At 40.3% G+C, this 25,133-nt stretch overlaps 1 protein-coding gene across 2 annotated transcripts in view; it reads right to left on the bottom strand.

The window, feature by feature from the left end:
* The window catches only part of LOC124803036 (little elongation complex subunit 2-like), a 243,312-nt gene that overhangs the window by 18,631 nt on the left and 199,548 nt on the right, over nucleotides 1–25,133 (bottom strand). For both annotated transcript variants that reach the window (XM_047264150.1, XM_047264151.1), the window contains 2 exons: nucleotides 22,750–23,509; nucleotides 4,219–4,363 (listed from right to left, as the gene is read on the bottom strand). In XM_047264150.1, coding sequence (XP_047120106.1) covers nucleotides 4,219–4,363; nucleotides 22,750–23,509 — 905 coding nt within the window. The remainder of the gene's footprint in view (nucleotides 1–4,218; nucleotides 4,364–22,749; nucleotides 23,510–25,133) is intronic.

Below are 25,133 nucleotides of genomic sequence, written 5' to 3'. Positions count from 1 at the left end.
GGGTTCGAGTCCCGGTCGGGGCACATATTTTCATCTGTCCCCGTTGACGTATGTCAACGTCTGTAAGCAGCTAAGGGTGTTCATTTCATTATAATGAACCATATCCTTCACTAGAGTTTTGATTATCTCTCATCCTGCCCTGAAATGAGGGACATCCTACCCAAGATCCTTCCCATCCATTCTAAAGTGGTGTTCCATCCCACCCAACCCACACAATGTCCTAATGTATCACTATGCCACTGTCACTCCGAACCTTTAGCCACAGGGTTCATGTCAATGTGCAGACTATGTGCACGACCTACCCAATCCACTCATCCAGCATCTCCTACTCTTGCCACAGGCTTACCCTACCCAGTCAAGGGTCAGGCCACCTGTGACAGCAGCTACGTCATACAGCAAGTCTGCTGCAAACACTGCACAGCCTTTTATGTCAGTATGACTACCAATGAGCTGTCAATCACAATGAATGGCCACTGTCAAACTGTTGTCGAGAACAAAGTTGGCTCTCTGGTGCAATGGCTGCTTTAGAATCTGAGCACCTGTATCCTTCCCTTCACCGTCATCTTCTCTTAACTACGCAGATGGGAGTTATTCTTACAACACATCCTGCACTCCGTAATTGTCCTTACCTCAATCTCAGAGCACCTGCTGTCCCTGAACCCTCCACACAGTGGTTTCCCCTTCCTCTGTCCCGTCACCATCCCAATTCACATCCCCACATCACCTTCAGTGTGTGCTGCTCCCCACTGACCCCAGCAACACATGCCTAGCCTATAATACCTGCCACCCCTTGCACTGACCCCTCCCTGTAAGCCCCTGGTCTCCCACCTCCAGTGCTTCTCCCTGCCTTCCTCTCCCACCTGACACTACCTCCACCACAACGGTCCACCTGCCAAGAAATAAAGCAATTGGCACTATTAGTCCAGCCGGCACCATATAGGGGCACAGGCACAAGTGTGTGGATGTGTGTTTTCTGTATGATATGTATTTTCTTCTAGTTCATCAAAGAATAACTCTGAAACCTAGCAAGTTTTCTTTCTTTCGTGTGTGCCTATTGACAGCTCAGTGCTTCTCTTTTCAGTTAATGGTCTCATTTAACTAAACATACATTTTGTAATCTTGGACTGAAGTCTTTATGCCTGAAACCCAACTGCATTTCATGTGTACAGCCATGACTTCCAACTGACAAATAAAAGAGGGTGAAGTGTTGCGAGTGGTTGCTTAAGAAGATTGTAGATCGCAAATTTGATACTATAAAATATTTTATTAGTGACGGAGCTTCGTGTCACATTTCTGGCCATGTGAGTAGCTGGACTAACCACCTCTGGTTCACTGACAATCCTAATTCTGTGCATAAAATCTGTCTTCGCAAAAAGAAAAACTGGACTGAAATGCATGGTTTCTGGTAGTTGAATTATTGACATGAAGTTCTTTGAAACCACTGTCAATAAAGACATTTTCTTCAAATTTTTGAAAATTTTTGCTTTCATGAAAATTCCAACTAAGTACCACACATTTCAATCAATCCCTGTTTCGTATTCGAAAAGCTTTTGTAAAAGAATGCAGAATAAGCAAAGCTTTGTAACTTACTCATTCACTGAACTTGTCTGGTTGTGAGTCTATTCGGAAATTTACATAACCCTAAAATACCAGACCAACTAAAGTAAAGCAACACATGAATATTGAAACAATTTAAATTACAGTTCTATATAAAAGAAGTTTAAATGTGATTTTACAAGAACTAAAATGCATAGAGGAACAGAGCAACCATTTTCAACATATGTTGTAGTTTTAAAAAATTATTTCTGCTTTTAACTAAAATTGTTGTTCTATGAAAGAATGTGTGTATTATTCACATTTTTATCTTGGAGATCCTACATTAAGCAATTGAGTGAAAGTAAAACAAAAATGCAAGGCGACAAAAACTGAAGAATAGTGACACACACACACACACACACACACACACACACACACACCAGTGAGCCGAAACATTATGACTACCTGCTTAATAAATGTTGGTTCACCTTTAGAACACAGTACAGCAGCAACTGTGCCTGACATAGATTTGGCAAATTGTTTATAGGTGTCCAGAGGTACGTGGCACCGAAATTCTCAAATTATGAGTTGGTGCTTTGTGGGTGTAGCTTTGGCATCTGATAGTGCCCCAGATGTGTTTACTGGGTTCCGGTCAGGCGAATTTGGTGGCTGAGACATCAACCCCAGTTTGCTATCATGCCTCAAACCACTATAGCACAATTATGGCCTCATGATAATGAAAGTTATCCTGCTGGCAGATGCCATTGCCATCAAGGAGACTTCATGCAGGTGGTCGGTAATAATGTTCATGATTTCACAGCTATCATGGCCCCTTCAATCACTGCCACAGGAGCCATTGAAGCCCATGTGACTGTCCCCTGTAGCATAATGCTTGCCCCAAAAGCTTGCTTCTAAGGTGTAGTGCATGTTTTGAGTGGCCGTTCACCTGGATGATAAGGTATCCAGGCCTGACCACTGATGTGTGTAATTTTCCACTGATCTACAGTCTAATCTTAATCCTGTGGCTACTGGTGTAGTAACTGACAATGTCATTGGGTCTACATGGAAGCATATAGGGATGGTCTGCAGTGGAGATCCATGTTCAACAATATGAGGTGAACAGTGTGCTCCAAAGAGTTGTGCCATCACCAGCACTGTATTCTGTCATCAGATCGGCCACCTGTCTCACTTTACTGAATGGGTAAGTCTCTGACCTCCATGTTATGTGATGAGTTATTGATGTCCAACACTGTAGTCAACTTGTGGCTTCATCAGCTTCAACCACTTTCCATGGATGCTTACAACAGTAGCCCATGAAGCTTCTCCTTTTCCGAGATGCTCATTCCCAGATACTGGGCCATAACAATAGCCCTTTCTTTAAAAAAATTGCTTATGTCAATGGATTTCCCCATATGTACTTTGTGTCATCACTAGAATGATTCCCCATTTGTCTCTGCTTTCCTTACTACGTAAAGTGCCCACAATGCCACCAGGTGGTGATTAGTATTATTGTGGGCAGTGGCCATAATGTTTTAGCTTATCAGCGTACTTCTATCACACAAATAGTGTTTTAAAATTGTGAGCTGGAATCTCACAAATTGAGGTGTCTTTTTCTATTCGATAGGAATACTTTTTATCATTTCTGTTCCTGTCATTCCCTCATAAGCACTTAATACTCTACAGAGACAAAGCGATAATTATCAACACAAACTCAGTTAAGTACCAAAAATCAGCAGCTCTTATGTTCTTAGAAGAGCACTTTCATAATTCACCTTGTGCGATTCAAGTAGATACACGGAAGACACCAGCGATGACAAGGCTGGATTTCTACCAAGCTCCACACAGTCATAAGATGGGCTATTTCCTTATTGAACTATCCCAAATATACAGAACCTGCATGCTCACACCCTCATGTTATATAACATTCACTACAACACCAAATTATTGACCACTAATTGCCATTCCTAGCTCTTTATTTTAAATATTATTTGTAATTCATCAAACTACAGCACATTTTGTAGTAGTTATAGTGTACGGTAAAAAAATGCGGAACATGAATTTAAAACACTAAGAAGCTGGCATGAGTAATGTGTCACCTGTGCTACCAAAGGAGTTTCTCAAAGAACTTGAGTTAATTGATCGCAAAAATATTACATTACATTAGATTTACTTTCACTCCAATTGATCCGTAGTGAGGAGGTCCTCCAGGCTGTAGAACATGTCAGAAAACAATAATACATGACAAATATTTGCAACTAAAACAAATAAGCCAATGCACCTTCCACACGTCCCAAGTGGAATGATCATCCTTTAAAGAAAGAGAAAACTGAACACTATCTGCTAAGAATTCTGTCTGCACAATGCACGGCATAGAAATATTTCATGTGAAATCATGGAATGTAACAATATTATTGCTGCTCACCATATAACAAAGATGCTGAGTCACAGATAGGCACAACAAAAAGACTGTCAGAAAGTGAGCTTCAGCCAACACCACCTTCATTGAAAATATACGACATGCACGCACACATTCATGCAAACGCAACTCACACACACATGACCACAGTGTCTGGCTGCTGAGGCCAGTCTGTGACTCAGCATCTCCTCTATATGGTGAGTGCAAGTATCCTTTCCACAATAGTGTGAGATGTTTCATGTGGTAACTTTTAACAGTTAACTCACCTCTAACCAAATTGCATTTATCCCTGAAATACAGGGAGATCCACTGCCTGCAGACCTCCGACATGGCTGGAAGTTCCATACCATACTCTGACTGATACTCAAGTTTTGATGCCAGACAGACAGGATGAACTTCACCATTAGCTATCTATAAGAAAGAAGAATATATGTTTATTCACATATTATTGAAAACACACTGGTACAAAAACCTGTACTGAATTTTCATCAACATACATAATGAAATATTCATAGACATGGTGACCACTTTACAACTTACTGCAAAAACATATGACATATGACATACCATAATATCATGTAATGGTAACTGGATCATTTTAAATGTAACAAAACTAATGAGTTTCTACAAAAAAAAGAGAAACACATTGGTTATCAGTTAGGATGAATGACGTAGATGTATGATGTATAGTGGTGACTCACAATATCTTGTTGCAGAGCATGCTCTGCAGCATAACAGTCGTTACCTTGGTGGCTGTTTCACCACAACTGCCATATGGATTATTCCACAGACACCAGTTTCTCAGAACTCCGCAGGTAGAATCTGGAATTACAACATCTCTCTGGTTCTTGTCACCCACCTGGCCTTAATTTAAGTGAATCATTTTCTTTAATTTTCTTGTCTCATCATTTACTCTCACTAGCTGTTCCTTTCTTCAGTGCCCCCCCCCCCCCTCCCACTTCTACCACATATACCACACTTAGCTTTCAGCTCTTATTAACTCTTGCACGGTGTTTTTCAGTAATCTCTGTCTTGCTTATTTATCTATCTTTCACCTTTAAGGTTTCAGGTTTCAAAATCTCATCTGGTGCAGTTCCCAACAATCAGTCTTTTCATTTCATCCTATGTACTATGTCTTCCCTGACCCAGGGTTATAGGCATCTTTTCCAAACTCCGCCCATTTCTTAAACCTCACGAGCCCTTTTCCTTCATCCCTCTCCCTTCCCTTTCAACTCTTCTGCTAGAAAGAGCAGCAACTGGCTCCAAAAGCTTGCACATTTCTGGAACGTTGATGTGTGATTCCTCCTGGCATCGCTTGGTGCACAGATTTTTTAAATCTGCCCAATTAAACAGAGTCTGCCAGAAAAATGTATTCCTATTTTAAGGAATGAAAAGTATTACTTATGTGTTTATTTTACATTTCATTATTGAGCATACATCTTGTACAACCTTCAGTTTAGCACATGGTTACTTTAAATGTTCAAGATGTTCACCATTGGTAGGTATACACATAACAGAACGATGAACCGTCACCGAAACTATGTCAGTCAATGTTACAGTGGAGATTGCTGCACATGCCGCTGCAATCTCCTGGTGACGTTCCTCCAGCATGCGTGGCTTATGTCGATAGACATTATCTTTCACAGTTCCCCGCAAGTAAAAGTCCATAAGTGTTAGAACTTGCGACCGTAGAGGGAACTCAATGGGCCCTCTTCGTCCAATCCAGTGCCCCAGAAGGTTGTCATTCAGGAAAGCTCGTATGGCTAGGTGGTAGTGTGGTGGCCCCCAGTCCTGTCGGTAAAAGACCACCAGAAAGCATGCATATACCTGGCAAAATTGATATGCATGACATTTCCAGGTAATATGCATGACATTTACAGGTACAATTCTCCAGTGACAATAGCATAAAAGAAAAAAGGTCCTCCTAATCTCCTAGATGATCGTCCACACCACACATGAACCCAGCTATTTTGACAACATTATCCACATAAACATGCAGATTATCCAGGGCCCAGCACACAGTGTTATACCAATTCATGGTTCCATTAATTTTAAATTGTGTCTCGTCACTCCGCACTACCTTAATCACAAATAGTTCGTCTTATGTTACCATTTGCCGACACCATTCGAAAAATTTCATTTGGCAATCAGGATCATCATCATTAATCATGTGCAGTAATCGTGGAATGTAAACTTTCCACTTCACAACTTTCAGAATTCTTCATACACTTGTGCTGTGAAACTCCACTTAATGTGCACATTGCGTAGCAGACTTCTGTGGAGGATTAACAAACTTTTCCAACACGAGAGCCGATGAAGCAGGACTTGTAGTTGTACGTTGTCTTCCTGATCTTCCTATGTGACTACCACAAATTGTTCCATGCAATTCAAACTTGTCAATGATAATTGTTAGGTGGGTTGGCAGTTCTGTTTCAAATTCCCGCCTCCACTGATGTTGCACTTCAACAGTATTATCAAACTTGAAAAACCACTTCACAATACATTTTCATTGCTGGAATGTTAAGCATGCTCCAGCCTTCTTTTCTGGATACCGAGATGGAAGTACTAACATCTGTTGAACCAAAGACAACACTACAACACACTCATAACTCAGATCGAACGACAATATTGACATCTTGATAGAGCCTGACAAAGAGTGTATACTTTTTCTGGCAGACTCTGTATTATAGAAACACATATATTGTCATACAACTACCAAGAAGAGATATTGGCACAACATCCAACTGCCCTCTGCCATGAGACTTTCAATAACCAGAATTTTTTTAACTCAAAAAAATTCAGATTTTATTCTGGAAAATGAATATTATACACTACCACTTTTATTGGCTGCTGGATTCATAAAAACCTAACTTTTAGTTACAAATGAATGACGTATCACCTTTACATCATGCATTGTTTGATAACAGCATACATTTCATCTTACCCTGACTCCATAGTCCCTGGTGTTTACAGATTGATGAAGAGATGCCATGAATTTAATTGAGCAAAAAGAGCAGTTAGTTCTTTCCATAAAACAAACTGCATGTACTTTTGACTGCAGCAAATTCACACATTTTTCAATGCATTATGGCAAAGCTGTCTCACAGACACACTCTCACTGCTACAACCATATATGACGGACCCTTGTCAGTCCCCTACTAGTAGGAATGTCTTGGGTGATCCCCGTCTTAGGTGCTTTCCCTGCTCCCTCAAGATAATTTGTGTAATTACTGCAATGAGGTAATTTGTGTAATTACTGCAATGTGGTTCTGTCCACAGTAATTTAATATCAAATTTGAATTGTCATACTCACCTGATAACTGAAAATACTAAGATTTGAAAAAAAAAAAAAAAAAAAAAAAACATATTCACAAGCTACTAGGATGAGCGGTTCAAATAACAAAAGACATTAAGGAATCTTGAAATGAAAATGTCCTTTCATCTGTCTCTGAACAAAATTAACCAAAAATCCACATATTTTAAAGGCAAAATAAAAATTCCTGTGCACACAGTTGGTACCTGCGTTGCGAATTTTTCATGAAAACATTGGAATAAAATATCACATGTAGCATTGGCTGATAACATGAAACTACTTGGTAGATGCGATACATACTTGTGTTGTGCTGTGACGCTGCCATCTCAGTGTATATTATCAATGTTTTCTGTATTATGTTCCAACAAGACTGCAGATGTTTTGACTGTTGCTGGGGACTGTATGTGTGAGTGGCTTTATGTTATTTTTTCATTTCCTTTTTCACTTTCATAGTTTTCATATTTACTTGGCTATTGACTTTTTAGGGTTTTTGGATTGCTTTCAACAAAAGTTTTCCTCTGGCTTACATTTTATATATTTTTACGCATGTTTACAAGTCATTTGAGATGACATCTTTCATTATTTTGTAATTTTAATATCGATTCTCACTTACATCGTAGCGAATATTTATATTGTATCACTCTGGATCCTCGTAATTCTCCATGTGCTCTTCACAGTGACACCCAAATCAATGTCCTTGCCAAATGCATTCCCACATTATACTAACTTATAACTTTACACAAAGCTAATTCATAACAACCATGCACATGAGCCTACAATGATAGGGTGACATCACAGGCAATACAAATACTGCCCGCAACTATCACATTGTTGTGGGCTCAACTATCATTTATGTGTTATTTGTCTAGATTTTTCATGTCAAAAACTTCAAATAATCAACTGCAAATGGAGCTCAATTATGGTTAATAGCTGTTCTGTAAAGAAATGGTAGTTAATCTAAACCAATGGAAAGACCAAGCGTCAGAAAATTAACTCATCAGCTAATCAACTGTGAATCAAGATGAACTACAGTTTGGCTGCGATACGTTGGCCCTTTCTTCTGTGCTTCCAGTAACAGAGAAAATCAGCACTAATATGAAGCTATTCATTTCTATCCAACCATTGCCAATATTTCCACATGTGTCACTTCTGCTTTAATGTAAGAAAAAAATACGAATAATGGTGCCAGCACTGCAGGAAGGAGTTGGTGCTGCCTTCCTCTCACTTTCCCTCCCGCCACAGAAATCCTAATGCAGGGGCATGACACACCTCTTGCTATTCCCAACAGGCACCGTGCTAAGCATGTTCTCATCAGTGAATAACACTCATGAACCAAAAACTATAAAACAAAATGTTGCATAGGACAGCACAAACATGGTAAAGGTTTATTATTTTATATGTACATGGAGAACTATGCTAAGGGACGTGCACGAGTTTAACAAACTGATGCATAAAGTATAGTGCAGGTAAACAAAAGTTTTCATATCTGCTAATGGGACAAAAAAACAACAACTTTCACTACCGACACTTACTTTTTAAGATGGATTATATTTCCAAATTTGAAATTCATTATATGAAAGGAATGGAAAGTCAAGTGCCATATCCATTATCTTGTTTCGAGCAGAAGATGAAGGAATAAGCAAATATGGTCAAGAAAGTTAGTTTCAAGGTAAGTTTCTAAAGTAAAAGGTTCACAATTGTGGTGTGCAGGATTTAGTGCATCTCACAATAAAACGAAAACTGTGATGCTGCCAAATTACTAGCATCAACAGCTAGAATGGACAGCCAGTTACAGCATGATGGAGTTTTGTATTGGAAGACTAAATCATAAAGGCAACTATACCTGGGTCAGAACAACCAAGTGAATGACAGCTAGTTGTTTACAAGACAGCTCACACAGCAACAACCAATCGGAGATTAATCTTGGTCGTGCCTTCTGTTTTGTTCTCAGTTGTCATATTCCTCTGCCACTGGGACAGTCAACATTTCTACCTACCACACACTTTGGTATCTTGGTTAGCAGGAAAATTTTCTAAGCACATACCAATTCTATAGTAATCATGATTCATAAAGTCGGGAAGAACTCTACTTTATAAAATATATAAAGGAGAGTTAGAGCAAGCTAAAGCTTAAAATAATAATTACTTATCAAATACTTTTATCAAAATTTTATGAAAACCCAACGAAGATGTTCTTGAAATCCTTACTGCCTAACACCCACTGTGCAAGTTGGAGCACCCACTAACATGTGAGACCAAGTTGACTACCACTGCTCTACCACATCAGGTGCCAGTTGCCTTAGTCAGCTGCAAACAATGCTTGTGGCAGGTAATATAATAATTTTGGTTTGTTCCCACTCTTTGCTTGTTCCACTTTGTGCTATGATTATTCTATATAACAGAATAACCTAAACGAGTTGTGAGTATAGTGATAAGGGTGTTGTCATCCTGCTAACGGAACTCGATACTTGACAATAGCCGGGAACACACACGAGTATACCCAGAAAAGAAATGGACAGCTGTTGCTGCAGCAGCCATTTTGTGTATGCAGACAAAAATAAACAATAGCGTGGTCTACCTCCCTTGCTCGACTGTTAATAATCTTGTTATTTTGATTGAGGTGTATATGAACTAGAGGATATGTAGACCCTATTAGGGAAAGGGAAAGACTGGTTTGGAATGTATACCAATAACATAAGCAATGCGCCACAATAAAATTTAATTGCTTTAAAAATAGGCGTGTGCAGGTTAAAACTGTGTTTAAGACTTGTGACACATTAAAAAGTGAACATGGACAATAAAACACTTACATATTAATTATATAGAGTAGCGGCAAGAGCCCTGTGTGGCTCAATGGTCTCCGATTTCTATGGTCCACTATCCAACATTAGAAGGTGGGGAAGAATGCATTCCAACAGTTATTGAATATTGGTCAAAACATCTTTGATTATAAAAACCAAATTAACCATGGTGCATACTATCATCAGGTGTTTGAGAGTTTCGCATTTTTTCTTTTTTTCAATTTAAAAAAAAAAATCCCAAATATTTTTGTCAGTCAATGGTCTTGCATGTAAAACGACTTTTTTTAACAAGTTCTTGGCAAGTGAAAACATGAAATACATTGCTTTCTCGAAACACCAACCATAAGAGAATCCTGCAGGGTAAATAATGGTAAAACTAACTAGTTACGTAAGACTCATTGGGAGCATCTGTTTAAGTAGTGGACAAAACTGCTGCCTAAATGTGAAAGATCCTGAATAAATCACCACACATGAGCATGGAAATGGCTGTTGTGAACTTTTTAAACAGCTGAATAATAGAACAGCCAGTGTCAGCAGGATGAAAATGAACATGCCTGGCTAACTGACTATTCAAGAAATGCGAGTTCATAAGACGTTGGAGAAAAGAAAGGGAAAATCTAAATAATGGATACATAACTGAGGACACAAATGTCCTATTGTTTAAGATTTTTGATAAAAAGCAGATCATTTCACCATCTGACTGCCCCCCCCCCCCCAATCTCTCTCTCTCTCTCTCTCTCTCTCTCTCTCTCTCTCTCTCTCTCTCTGTGTGTGGGGGGGGGGGGGGGGGGGAGGGGCAAATGCACGCACTGACTTACGTTTTATGCACTTGTCAGTCACCTGCTTATCCACTATTGGCTGTGTTGCGACAGCTTCAACTAATAATAAAATATAACTTTCTGTCAGTCATGTGGGCTTTAACTGATTTGCTGTGCTTTTTCACATCCAAACCCTCATCACCTGGTGGGAGATACCCCTTACGTAAAAGCTTCTAGTGTAAAAAGCATTGGTAATTGCTTGTAGCAGCATGAGAGATGTGGTCACTTGATGTACAGAAACAAGCATATTGCCATTAAGATAGCACAACTTTGTTACCGTCTGGTACTCAAAAATTGTTAATTTTGAGTTACATATTTGTACATGTTAAGAACTGTGTCCCACATAAGATAAAAACCCTGTACCTCAATACAAGCATGCTTAGCTCTTCTTTAGCAGAGTATAAAAAACTTGTATCTTGTAACATCCAAATCATAAGGTATGAAACCTCACACATCAGAAGAATATTTGTGTTTGGAAATTTACAGCACTTTCTTCATTGTTTTGCCAATGCAATACTTACATTGAGTTTGTTGGCAATATATGTATAACATTCTTTGTGGAACTTAAACAGTGTTATAGCACAGTGATTAATACACAATTAATTATTGTTATGTGTGTAGAAAATTAAACAGACTATCCAAAAACAGTAAGTACACAAACAATGAAGTATTTTATTTTCTGTAAGAAAGCAAATTCTCCAACAGAAATAATGTTACTTCATGAAAGCTTAACTTTCATTTTGCAGATACTTCTCTGTGTATGTAAATAGTAATATCATGCTACAGGTCTATAATAATTATACGTAATGGTCCTGAAGTGGGTAGTATATTAATTTTACAGTCAATCAGCAAATTTTCTGATGCTTTCTTTTGATACTGCAGAAAACTCAAATGCAGATACATAATTATGAATCAAGGGGAACTTGAGACCGAAGATAGCCCTACAATTATCTGACAGTTCCTCCTCAGAAGTTGCAAGTGTACAGCAAGCATCATTCTCATCAGTACACAAACCTTCGGTGTCTAATAACGTAAGAAGTGTGAATCTACAGCATCAGAGGTAACTGAATGCCCAGAATTAGATGATCCAAATAGTAATAATACTAATAATAATAATAATAATAATAATAATAATATGGCAATTTACAATCAGTTGCAGCTGCTGAAAACAAAGTGTATTAGATAATAAGAATCAAGGGAAAAGCTATCTTGTACATGTAAACATCCTGAATAATGTGGAGCCAGATCCATTGGATGAAGGAAAATGAAATAACAATGAAGTGTGCTACAAAAGGCAAAGCAGATCCTTCTGAATGGAAAAGGAATGCAGCTAAAATTTCTAGAATGAAAGGCAAAGAATCTAAGTGTACTGTGGATAATAAAAAAGGAGAATAAATAGAACTAACAAGAGAACCTCGGAAAATAGGGCCATGACGCCCACTGAAATTCTGTTGCAAATCAAGGAACAAGAGAATTCATTCTTCAACATCTGAGGAGAAATGTAGTAAAATATTTCATACCTCTGGGGAAATATGACTGAATTTTTTGACAGGGGAGGCTTTGGAGCTATAATTACAGGGGTGGTATGTCAGCACTAGATGGTGGACCAGACTGAACCTTTGGAGGAGCAGGAATCTCCACAACATCAGCTTTTTCTGACATTCTGGGAGGAGGTATGGGCTTCAAAGTAACTGCAGTACCCCACGTGCATTGACAAAAGCAGGTACTTGTTGACTGATATGGAGGAGGGAACCAGATAGCATGGTCTTCGGTCACATCGGATTAGGGAGGGATGGGGAAGGAAGTCGGCTGTGCCCTTTCAAAGGAACCACCCCAGCATTTGCCTGAAGTGATTCAGGGAATCACAGAAAACCTAAACCAGGATGGCCGGACAAGGGTTTGAACCATCGTCCTCCTGAATGTGAATCCAGTGTGCTAAACAATGCGCTACCTCACTTGGTAAAGCAGGTACCAGTGCTGACACTAACAACATCCATTTGTGTAGCAGCATCGCGGTATTCTGAACTGACTGTTTAAAAGACAGAAGCAAAGGAGGTGGCAAATGTGGACGAAGGGGGGAGGGGATTAGGGCCTGCACACTCTTACAAATCATCTTCGCCTCACCTAAGCTATTTTAATCTCCTGTATCTTCATTCCTTCAAGAAAGACAGTGCAGTCCCTATCCAGATACGGTGATCCCCAGAGCAATACACTCTTCAGAGGAGATGAACAACCGAGATCTTCCTGGGCAGCCTTACCACATTTGCTCCAAGTGGCTTCTTTCTCCTTTACAACCAAGAGTAATGTGCAAAAAGTGCTGGTGTTTAAAACGGCACACTTGGTTAGTGACACATGGCTGCACGCTGAAGCAGGGGAAACCTGCGTTGACATGCTCTGGAAGTTTCAGGCTGTTGAAAGTCAATGTAATGGAGTCTGATTTGATCATATCGCCATTCACCCTTTTCATGATATTCTGCACGTCAACAATTCTCTCTTGGACCTGCTCAAAATTCAGTTATTCTTTGAGAATGTCCACCAGATCCCCGCATCTCACAACACCTTTGCTGTAATTCAACTTGGTGTGGGCTCATTTCCAATGGCATATTACCCAAGGCTTTTCATTTTTAGCTGGTTCATTGCCTGTTGGGAACTACAAGTTTTGACGAACAGTGCTCCAATGAGCAACTGCTTAACCTATTTTAATGTACATGTAATTCCCTCTACACCCTTTTGAATGTAAAATGGGGAGCCTTTCTCAAATATTTCATATCTACTTTTGACTATCAAAAATTCATTCTGATCTGCAGCAAGCAGTCTGCTTCAAATTACTGAATTATAGGTCACGCAGGATATGGTGGCCAATGTGCAGTGACCAGATTTCATACAAAGAGCTGGGCGAGTTCATTTGTTTGTTCAGAAGGCGATGCCAACAAGCATTTTCCACCATTTGGCTGATCAGCAATGACAGAATCAACGCATACACCCCACTATCTTTCTCAAACGATTTTACAGGAACTATTTATTCAGTAATAAAATTTCATTTTCCCTTTACTTGAAGCTTTATATGTCAGGTTAATTATGATGTGCCCATCATTTTGTTAATGGTCATACTTATTGTGATATTTACATGGAAGTAAGATACTATGCAAAATTCAAAAAAGTTTGCAATGAAAAACAGGGGTCGCTTTGATTTTGCATCTGGTATATATTACATAACGTGTTGCTGCGTATGAAATGTAGCTAACATACTGAATTTTTCTTCAGACTTGGTTGGTGGTCTCTACCTTTCACCAACCTTGAAAAAATTGATCTGATATAGTGCAATCATTTGTGATTGCACAGCGCCTGCAATAAAGCCAGAGTGAAATATCCACAACATTCCTCATATTTCATAAACAGTTCTTGTGATACTGAAATGAGGTTTTGGCAAATGGTGGCACACAAAAAAACTTCATTATCTACCATGTTATTCCACCAACTACAGACTTTTCCTATGAAAGAATGTCATTTTTAAAGGCTGTTGATAGCTGGTGAAACGAGAAACGCTGTGGTTTTTGGGACAACATGAGTGAAATCATTACACGTTTATTTTGTACTGAGGATGTGCTTTTTCATAAGATACTGACCTTACTTTTCCTCATTTCCTCACTTAATAAACCACTGTTACATAATTCTCTCATAATTGTGTCTGCACAACATGTTAGTGAGGTGAGATTGTGTAAATTCCGTTGAGTTTTGGCAAAAGAAGCACATTTTAACATGGTAGCAAGGGAAATGTGTAGGTTTTACTCAAAATTCCCCATTCATGACTCTTCTCTTAAAGTTACAAATGGCTGACAAACCAGGTGAAAATAAATTACTGCATTTTTCATGGAAATCTTTTTAGTTGCCAACCATAGAATAGGTGACAGATAATTTTGAATGGTCACCATGCAAGGGTGGGCATGGGGGCCCTGCTTAATATTTACCAAAAATGCGAGTGCAGGCTTCAGTTTAGAACAGAATTTCCCCTACAGCGCTCTGGGCAACCCTCCACCACTGCCACAGTCCCCACACTTTCCCAGCTGAGTGTGCGTTCCACTGGCAGGAGAAGAAAATTTTGAGGGGTTAATCTCAGCCCCATAAGCAGCTAGGGAAATTTGGATTGATGCAGACAGAGCATCGCCTGCCTTATACAACAGAGGTGTAGCATTTTCCTCAGAGGTTGCCTGCTAATGACTGTTCTGCCTCAACTGTCACATATCCCATTGTCAGGCAGCATACTTTCAGATTGAGGTTTTTCTATATAAAGGATTTTACCAGCTTTGCAATGTGGGCAGTCCAGCCTAGTTCCCCGTTCCGTCTGCCACATAATGTTCCACTGCTGGGTCATAAAGTGGTCACTAAAGCATGCCCAGAGCTTACGATGACAGAGAACTGGTGGCACTACCAGTCTCCAGCTCAGGAACACTGGGGTCACCAAGCCCATACCCAGAAAATTAATGCTGAGCCCCTGAGGGCCAAAGAAAGATAACTGGATCTCTGTTTCTCTTACGAGTTACATAATATTTACAAGTGTCAGTAAAATCCTTACCAGAAGTAGAAAGAGGGCAATATAGAAGAAATCAGGTGATAAAAAGGCACCTGAAGCTGCAACATATTGTGTATTTACTAAGGATGTAAAGGTAGGGCAGTTAGCGCATGCAACCCAGACCAGTTAGCTTCATTTTAAACAGAAGCTGGAATGTCAATATTTCATAGTTAATAATTTAGCAGAACTTCCAGTGGTGAGTTATAATTTGCATTGGCTAGGGTTACCGTATTTGTAACTTTCATTACAGATTTTTTAGGCACAAAGATAAAAGACTGCGATAAAAGAAAAACTAATAATGTACGGAAAGTTCTGGTTAAGAACTCCGAATTATTTAGGAATAAAGGAGAAGACCCACTGAAAAGCAGAAGTGCTGGCTCACTGACAGGTGAACAAACAAAAGGTACAAACTTAGCTAGCTTTCAGAATGTAATTCCTTTAATGCTTGTAGGAGAGACGTGCACTCAAACACACACAGGCATGTGCATGTGTGTGTTTGTGTGCAAGTCTCTCCTACAAGTGTGAAAAAGAAATTTCATTCCGAACGCTACCTAAGTCTGTACCTTTTGCCTGTGCACCTATAGATGACACAGCGCTTTTGCCTTTCAGCGAGTCACGCCCTTTATTCCTAAATAATTTGTAAAAGAATAACCAAGACATTTTATAATGCTGGGTATTATGCACAGAACCAAAATGTTCTTCCCTCCAATATTTTACAACATTGGAGCACAGCAAGTGGCAAGACATTCAGAAATATTTACTTGAAGGACATGCCCAAATAGAATGTGATAGGGTAAATTTCATAATTGAACACAGGAATAGGAATAAACTACGAGACTGGTGTGTGACGGATGTTATTGGCTCTGAAGTATAATCCACCTGTGGGTGTTCACTAAAAACTGGATTAGGAAGAGGACTGGAAATTACTTCCCAGATGTCCCAATACAGTCACCAAGAATATAAAAAAATCTGTACACTTGACCGCTTGCAATTTTCACAAAAAAGTATCATAATTCAACATCTCAAAAATCAGTCATTCCAAGAGATTATTGTCCTTTTTATGAAGGTCCTCTTAAAAAAATAGGATGATGTGAACTGTGGGAAAAACATGAAGGACTTTTCCTTGTCCATTAGTTGTGTGAAAAGACTTTAAATTCAAATTAAATTTGTTTTATGTGCTGCATGCTCAGTTCTCTTACAAACATTAAAAAATATTTTAATGCAGAACTCCTATCTTCTGTTTGTTACTCTAGCTTCAACTCATATACTGTCCTCCTACCATTTCAGATTGAAAGCAGGCACAGTACTTACAACTGTGTTACCTTTAATCTCCTTTTCCTTCTTACACCTCCCCTTTCATCTCTATTTGCTATCATCCTTACAACAGGTAACCTGCCCCTCATTTTGTATCTTCCCCAACCTAGCCTTTTATCTCTGAGGAAGGCATTTAAGAGTTCCAAAAGGTAAGATCATTTGCTTTGCTTTGTTGTAAAACCTTTTATCTTGTTAAATAAGGTCATAAACATCATAAAACTGCCGAATGATATATGAAGCAGATACTGTTACTTTAGTTTATGTCTCATAATCTCTTTACAGTGGTATGACTTGTATAAACTGTGTGTATTTGAAAGGTGGTTTTTAACATAATTTTTTTTTTTTTTTTTGATATGAGGTTTTGCTGTCTTAATTTTGATGCATGATTGCCTGCATCAGAATGCAGCACACATACTGATCTTCATGCTTCTGCATGACTTAAAAGGAAAATTCACTTGAGAGAAGTAAAAAAATGTGTGAAAACAGAATGCCCAGCCATTACATACCTCAAGGAGGTGAAATTCTACATACTGCCAACAGATACACACACAAAAAAGCAAGGCAAATGATCTTACTCTTTGAAACTGTTAGTCCCTTCCTCAGAGAGAAAACAGTATGTTGGGGTGGTATGAAATAAAGAGGCAGGTCACTTGTTGTGAGGATGACTGGAGATAAAGATGAAAAGGGATATGAAAGAGGGTACACGATGTCAAAGATAGTACATTGGTAAGTAGTGTGCCAGCTTCAGACCAGAGATGATATGAGAGATGTAAGGTAAAGCTGAAATGAGAGGAAAAGAGAACTGGGAAGAATTTATAATTAAAAAATAAATTGAAGGTGGAGGGAGTACATTAAAGGAGGGTACATCCAGAGGGTCACAAAAGGAGGAAGTTCTTATGTCCTGAGTTCAGAAAAACTAATACACAGTGGGAGAATCCAAATGTTCTGTGTCATATAGCAGTTACTAAAGTCCCATGAGCCATGCTGTAAAACAGGTCCAGAAAATAGGTACTGGGTGACCACAGGCACACAGTTCTGAGTCCATTCAAGCACTCAACCAGTCTACTGGTGGCCACTCCAATATGAAAACCCATACTTGTCAGGTTTTACAGAAGGAAGTATTGTTGGACAAGGAAACTTGGCTTAAGAATGATGGTCCAGGAATGTCATATAATTTAACATGGACGTTACAAAGATTAGGAGAGAAATGGAAGGTGACAAGAGAGTGGTGTGGGAAGGATATCAGGGAGAGAGGAAATTGTTTCAGGGCTTAACTTCAGGAAGTTGCAGCCTTGCTTGATGGTGACTGAGGTGTGGTTGGTATTGGGTAACAAGGGAGATGCTTCCAGGTACTCTTTGAAAGAAGAAGAAGAAGTGGAATCTGTATTTGCTGGAGGGTGACAGGAGGGGGCTGCACAGTAGATTTGTTTGTGGACATGATGCAAGAGATAGTTGAGGGTGAGGAAAGCCTGCGTATTCTGGCCTGAGCTGTTGGGGTTGTGTGCATGAGGTATGCTTACATGTGTGAATGAATGGTGTATGTTTCTCTTTTTCCGACGAAGGCTGAGGATGAAAGCTTATGTGTAAGTATCTTTTAACTGTGCCTATCTGCAACTTAGATTGTTATCTTTACAGTAAGCTGTAGTATCTTTTCCTACATTGTTGATATTTCTGCCTGGAATTTCCATTCTTTGGTTTTGGACTTTGAGGTGAGTATAGGGAGAAGCAACATTCTAGGGCTGAGATACCATACTTATGTTGGATGTCTGCATAGGTGAAGTCAAATTGATAATTACAAGGAGTATTCCGGCTGATAGACAGAAGATAGATGCATGAGAAAGAATCTGAGAATTCCACGATGTGGCTGGTGTCTTTTATGTACAATGGAAGGCTCTGCATGATGGGTTGGAGGTGCTAGTCTTACAGTGTTCAGATGCATTTCATAGAAGCTTTGAAGCCTCCTGCAACGAGACAGTCGGGGTGGTTATTTTAGCAATTTCTGAAAGTAGGGAGAAGATAGAAGTACACAGCTCATGAGGGGCAAGGATCCTATGGAGGCTCTAGCGAGTTTTTGTGAGTGGTCTCGGGTTTTTACGATTTATACATTTCAATTGGGAGGAAGGAATGGGGGTCATCAGTAGCAATTTTGTATGTTCATGCGTGTGAGAGCTGACACAGCCCCTCTGACACACACTTCCCACAGACAAGCACCACAACAGTGGTGCCTCAGTATGCAAGGAGGATGGCAGTGAGTGGTCTGCCTTCAGGTAAAGGGTAGCTGAGGATTGGCTTGAATAATGTTTGGGGTTTTGGTGATATACTTCAGGAAGGACTGAGATGTATTGCTGGGACTTGCACATCTCTGTGCTTTCCTTCTAATTCTTAAACCTACTACTCAATACACTTCTCATTTCCTTCTTCTTTATTTCATCTTTACCCATGAATCAGTAATAATATCTATGCTGAAGTTGACAAAATGGTTACCACTGTAGTACCCTTGATCTCTTACACTTCTTGACACCTTCCCTTTCATGTTTGTTTCCTTTCCAAGTGGGGGTCTGAATACCCTGTCATTCTTCCTACCCATCCCCAACCTGTACTTCTATTTTCCCCAATTAAGAGGCTCAAGAGCAACAATAGATTTTTTTTATGTTTTTAAATTATGTCTATCTGCAGTATTTGTAGAGTGTGTGTGTATGTGTGTGTGTGTGTGGGGGGGGGGGGGGGATGACGACGACGACACTTGATCTATTTACTTTGGCAGAAGAGGGCATTGTAGCACAGAAAGCTTGGGTCAGGAATGCTTAAACTATCCACATATTATTTTATATTCCGGGCAACCGCAGCTGTTGAAAGGCATGATGTTAGGAAGAATTCTGTTCACAGCTGGTAAAACTGTTGTTTATTAAAACACAAATAGTTTCATGGCTTAAAGCCACATCATCAGGTGAACAATGTTAAAAGATCATAGGATACCCATTGCTTCCTAGTCAAAATTTACTATTCAGAGAATATCATCAATACTATGGCGAGCGAAGGGTAAAGAAGTGCCATATTCTTAAAAAATTTGCCTGATCACTATGACAGCACTAGCAGATCAGTGCAGGGCACGGCAAAAGTGGCCTGCACAAACGAGAGAGAGTGTTTCTTTATCGTTCTTGCAGGCTGCTTTTGCCTTGTCCTGCACTGGGCAGCCCTGCTGTCATACTAACGCAAGCAAATTTTAAAGAATGGGGCACTACCTCTTTACCTTCCACTCGCCACAGTATTGATAATATTCTCTGAATAGTAAATTTTGACTAGGAGCGATGGATATGCCTATGATCTTTTTACACTGTTCACCGGATGATGCAGCTTAAAGCCACAAAACTAGTCATGTTTTTATTAAAACAATTTTACCAGCTGTGAGTGGAGTTCTTACATTGTTCACCTGATGATGCGGCTTAAAGCCATGAAGCCGGTAGTGTTTTAATAAACAACTACTTTACCAGCTGTGAGCGGAGTTCTACCTAACATCATGCTGAAACTATTCAACTGTAAAGTAACAAAGGGATATGGATACTTCCAGTAAAAAAGCTGTACTGTGCTAACGGAATCATTTTTGGGTGGTCTATCTCAAGTCTCTGACTAAAAAACATTAAGCATCTCCTGCAGTTGCTCCTAATTCTTAGTGATTGAATCAAAACATATAGGATTATTAGAAGTCTAATTGAAGTATTGATTTAGATTTTTACTTTTTAAAATTCAATGTTCTCAATATGGTGACCATCATCTAATTACTAGGTCCTGATATTAGCGTATAGTCATGATAAGAGTGCCGCTCTGAATTAAATATCCTCCTAATAGAGACCCACTGATTCTCAACATAATATTAATTATTTGAAAGCAATGACTGTGATAAATACAGCAATTGAGTGGGAGAAGCTTCAAAATAAATTACATTTTGTTACTTATTGTTAACACTGTCATTTCTATGTCTTGAATGCATGCTGTGATATTCATAAACAGCATGAAACACAACAGTATACTGTCAAGCAGTCAGATGATCAGCACAGAACTATACCAAAGGGTTGGTAGCAAGAATAATAGAAAAAGGTTGCAGCCTCAAAATGTCCACAAAGAAGCATACCTAAATTTGTACCAGATCTAATCTGAATGATAATTATGCAAATAGGTCCAATTTACCTTTTTCCTGCATTATTAAGAAGACATAATTTAGAACAGTCATATAATCGAATTAAAAAGATACTGCAGTGGTTATTTATGATTACCATAATCTTGTGGCAAAATACACTCCTGGAAATGGAAAAAAGAACACATTGACACCGGTGTGTCAGACCCACCATACTTGCTCCGGACACTGTGAGAGGGCTGTACAAGCAATGATCACACGCACGGCACAGCGGACACACCAGGAACCGCGGTGTTGGGCGTCGAATGGCGCTAGCTGCGCAGCATTTGTGCACCGCCGCCGTCAGTGTCAGCCAGTTTGCCGTGGCATACGGAGCTCCATCGCAGTCTTTAACACTGGTAGCATGCCGCGACAGCGTGGACGTGAACCATATGTGCAGTTGACGGACTTTGAACGAGGGCGTATAGTGGGCATGCGGGAGGCCGGGTGGACGTACCGCCGACTTGCTCAACACGTGGGGCGTGAGGTCTCCACAGTACATCGATGTTGCCGCCAGTGGTCGGCGGAAGGTGCACTTGCCCGTCGACCTGGGACCGGACCACAGCGACGCACGGATGCACGCCAAGACCGTAGGATCCTACGCAGTGCCGTAGGGGACCGCACCGCCACTTCCCAGCAAATTAGGGACACTGTTGCTCCTGGGGTATCGGCGAGGACCATTCACAACCGTCTCCATGAAGCTGGGCTACGGTCCCGCACACCGTTAGGCCGTCTTCCGCTCACGCCCCAACATCGTGCAGCCCGCCTCCAGTGGTGTCGCGACAGGCGTGAATGGAGGGACGAATGGAGACGTGTCGTCTTCAGCGATGAGAGTCGCTTCTGCCTTGGTGCCAATGATGGTCGTATGCGTGTTTGGCGCCGTGCAGGTGAGTGCCACAATCAGGACTGCATACGACCGAGGCACACAGGGCCAACACCCGGCAACATGGTGTGGGGAGCGATCTCCTACACTGGCCGTACACCACTGGTGATCGTCGAGGGGACACTGAATCCAAACCGTCATCGAACCCATCGTTCTACCATTCCTAGACCGGCAAGGGAACTTGCTGTTCCAACAGGACAATGCACGTCCGCATGTATCCCGTGCCACCCAACGTGCTCTAGAAGGTGTAAGTCAACTACCCTGGCCAGCAAGATCTCCGGATCTGTCCCCCATTGGGCATGTTTGGGACTGGATGAAGCGTCGTCTCACGTGGTCTGCACGTCCAGCACGAACGCTGGTCCAACTGAGGCGCCAGGTGGAAATGGCATGGCAAGCCGTTCCACAGGACTACATCCAGCATCTCTACGATCGTCTCCATGGGAGAATAGCAGCCTGCATTGCTGCGAAAGGTGGATATACACTGTACTAGTGCCGACATTGTGCATGCTCTGTTGCCTGTGTCTATGTGCCTGTGGTTCTGTCAGTGTGATCATGTGATGTATCTGACCCCAGGAATGTGTCAATAAAGTTTCCCTTTCCTGGGACAATGAATTCACGGTGTTCTTATTTCAATTTCCAGGAGTGTATGAATGCATTTAATGCCACACACTGTAAATAATGCAAGGAGTAATGGTAAGCACTCTTGCCATATAGTTGAGGGATAAGATGGTAGACAGGAAATAAACAAGACTGAAAATACTACAGGACAGGAACATATATTCAACAAAAATTTAATCAATAATGTTTCTTGTTTTCCAGTTCTACTTTTCCTTGGTTTCTCAGTTGCCTGACATAGCATACTCTCACCAACAATTTTCTAGGGAAAAGATTTATAAAGAAAAAGTTATAAAAATGATGTTCTACAAACCCTCACAGAATCTTGCTTGCTTCGCACAAGCATCACTATGGGCCTGTAGCCGCTTTCACTTTTCAGAAAATTGGCTCTTGTTTCCTCTTGGCTGTCTTTCTCAAGCATCAACTTCCACAGTCTGTAAGATACACTGAAGTTTAACATCAAATTAGTTCTCTTACTATGGTCTTCTGACGTGTGTTTTTCTTCTTCGGATATGTTTCCATTGGTACTGGGACTCGATTTCTCTAGTTCATGTGCTGCACTGCTTGCAGTAGCAGAAACATTCAACATATTATGCTTTGACTGTTTTCCATAGGTTTTTATTTGTTTTTGAACACTTGCACTTGCATTCTTATTAACACTTGCACTTGCGTTCTTATTATCACATGTCTTGTTATCACATGACTCAATTTCACTTCTATCAGAACACTGTGATTTTCTTCTTTCTTCTGGATTCCTAGTTCGATTTAGTTTTGGAACTGACTGACGTGTCACCTTCTTTTTCTTCTGTGTGTGATGTTCTCTGGTGCTGTCATCATCACTACAAGCAATGAAGAGTCTTTCAGTTGATGAATCTGAAGGACACTGATCATCTTCCTCTGATGACTCCAAAAGTTTTTCGTCATTTTCATTTTCACTTTCTGCGCCATCCTTTTTACATATGAGTTCAGGACTTTTGCTTTGCAACTCATTTTCAGCTTTCTCTGCTGATGTATTTTGTGCAGATTTTGTTGGTGATGCACTTTTACTGCCTACAGATGCAGTAACTGTGGGCCTGGAAATTAATAATCACAAATCATGATTTCCTCAAAACATGTCAATCAAAATGATGCTAAAAACAGCAGGTTTTAGAATGAAATTTTCACTCTACAGTGGAGTGTACACTGGTGTGAAACTTCCTGGCAGATTAAAATTGTGTGCCAGTAAGCTTCATAGCTTTTATTACATACAATCAATGACAAAATATAACTAAAAATATCTTGGTAAACGGATAATAATGCATTATATTTAAAGATTTTGCTAAAGCACCTCTGGGGGAGAGGGTGAGAGGAGTTGAAGTACAGGGAACAGGATGAGAGGGTGGGGGAGTTTGAGGAGGAGTTGGGTTGGTTGGTTGGTTGTTTTGGGGAAGGAGACCAGACAGCGTGGTCATTGGTCTCATCGGATTTAGGGAAGGATGGGGAAGGAAGTCGGCCGTGCCCTTTCAGAGGAGCCATCCCGGCATTTGCCTGGAATGAATTAGGGAAATCACGGAAAACCTAAATCAGGATGGCCGGACGCGGGGTTGAACCGTCGTCCTCCCGAATGCGAGTCCAGTGTCTAACCACTGCGCCACCTCGCTCGGTAGGAGTTGGGTGAGTGGGGAAAGTGTGGAGATGGAAAAGGAGGGGGGAGATGAAAAAGGAGGGGGAATGGGAGAAGGAGAAAAAGATGAAATAGAAATGTCAAAAGCCTGGGCCTTCCTCTCTCGTGAAATAGACTGCACGGCACAGAACAACGTTGAGACAGCAGACTCACAGGACAGTACTTGTAATCTCCATCTGGCCACCCAGATAACTTGTCAACGGATAAAGACACAACTTCAATGTCAAAAGCCAACTGTGCACTAATATGATGAGCCACCTCATATTTATTGTGTGAACAAAGAGTATCATTGTGTTTCAGTCACTCACATCACATGTATCTATAATGAAGCGATCCTCCCTGCAGGCTCCTCACTGGGTATCCGGTGGTTCCTCTTAATACAATGCGAATTAGGATAGATTGTTACTCAACAGCTGAGCAGCAGACAGACATATTTAAAAGTGTAATGTCCCTGTCTGCTTCTCAATGCCTCCTCTCTGTATGATGGGCAGTAATCCATCCCATTTCATACCATTATTCCACCTCAGACTTTCCATTGTTTGGTTCCTCCAAATACAAGCATTCATGAGACGGCTCTTTTTGAATATAAATTCATCCATATCAATGCTCATATTATTGTTTCCTATCATTGCTTGAGGCTCATCTCTCTTACATTCTTTCATGTTTTTTGTTGTGTTCCATGCTCCTTTATATGTTCTCAACCCTCTTCATATGTCTTCCTTGCCACTCCTAATCCTGCCTCAGTCATCACTTGCACTGCTATATTGAATGTCACTCTGAGTAGAAGTCAGTTCCTATCTCTCCAATGGAACTTCAACAGTTCACACCTTCGAATGTGTTTTACAATAAATTTAATGATAGGAGTATAGATGTATGTGATTTTAATGAAAAATTGAATTACAGTGATGCAGTCAAATAGGTTGATGTCAAAATTGCAAAAATTAATTAGTGAAAATTAGTGTGTAGTCAATGGTTCTAAGGAGAGAAAATAACTGCCTACAGCACACAAAAGTGTTTCTAAGGTTGAAGCAAAC

Source organism: Schistocerca piceifrons, chromosome 6 (genome assembly GCF_021461385.2).
Source record: "Schistocerca piceifrons isolate TAMUIC-IGC-003096 chromosome 6, iqSchPice1.1, whole genome shotgun sequence".
In the NCBI taxonomy this organism is placed as follows: domain Eukaryota; kingdom Metazoa; phylum Arthropoda; class Insecta; order Orthoptera; family Acrididae; genus Schistocerca; species Schistocerca piceifrons.
This window is presented reverse-complemented; position numbering and strand designations above follow the sequence as displayed.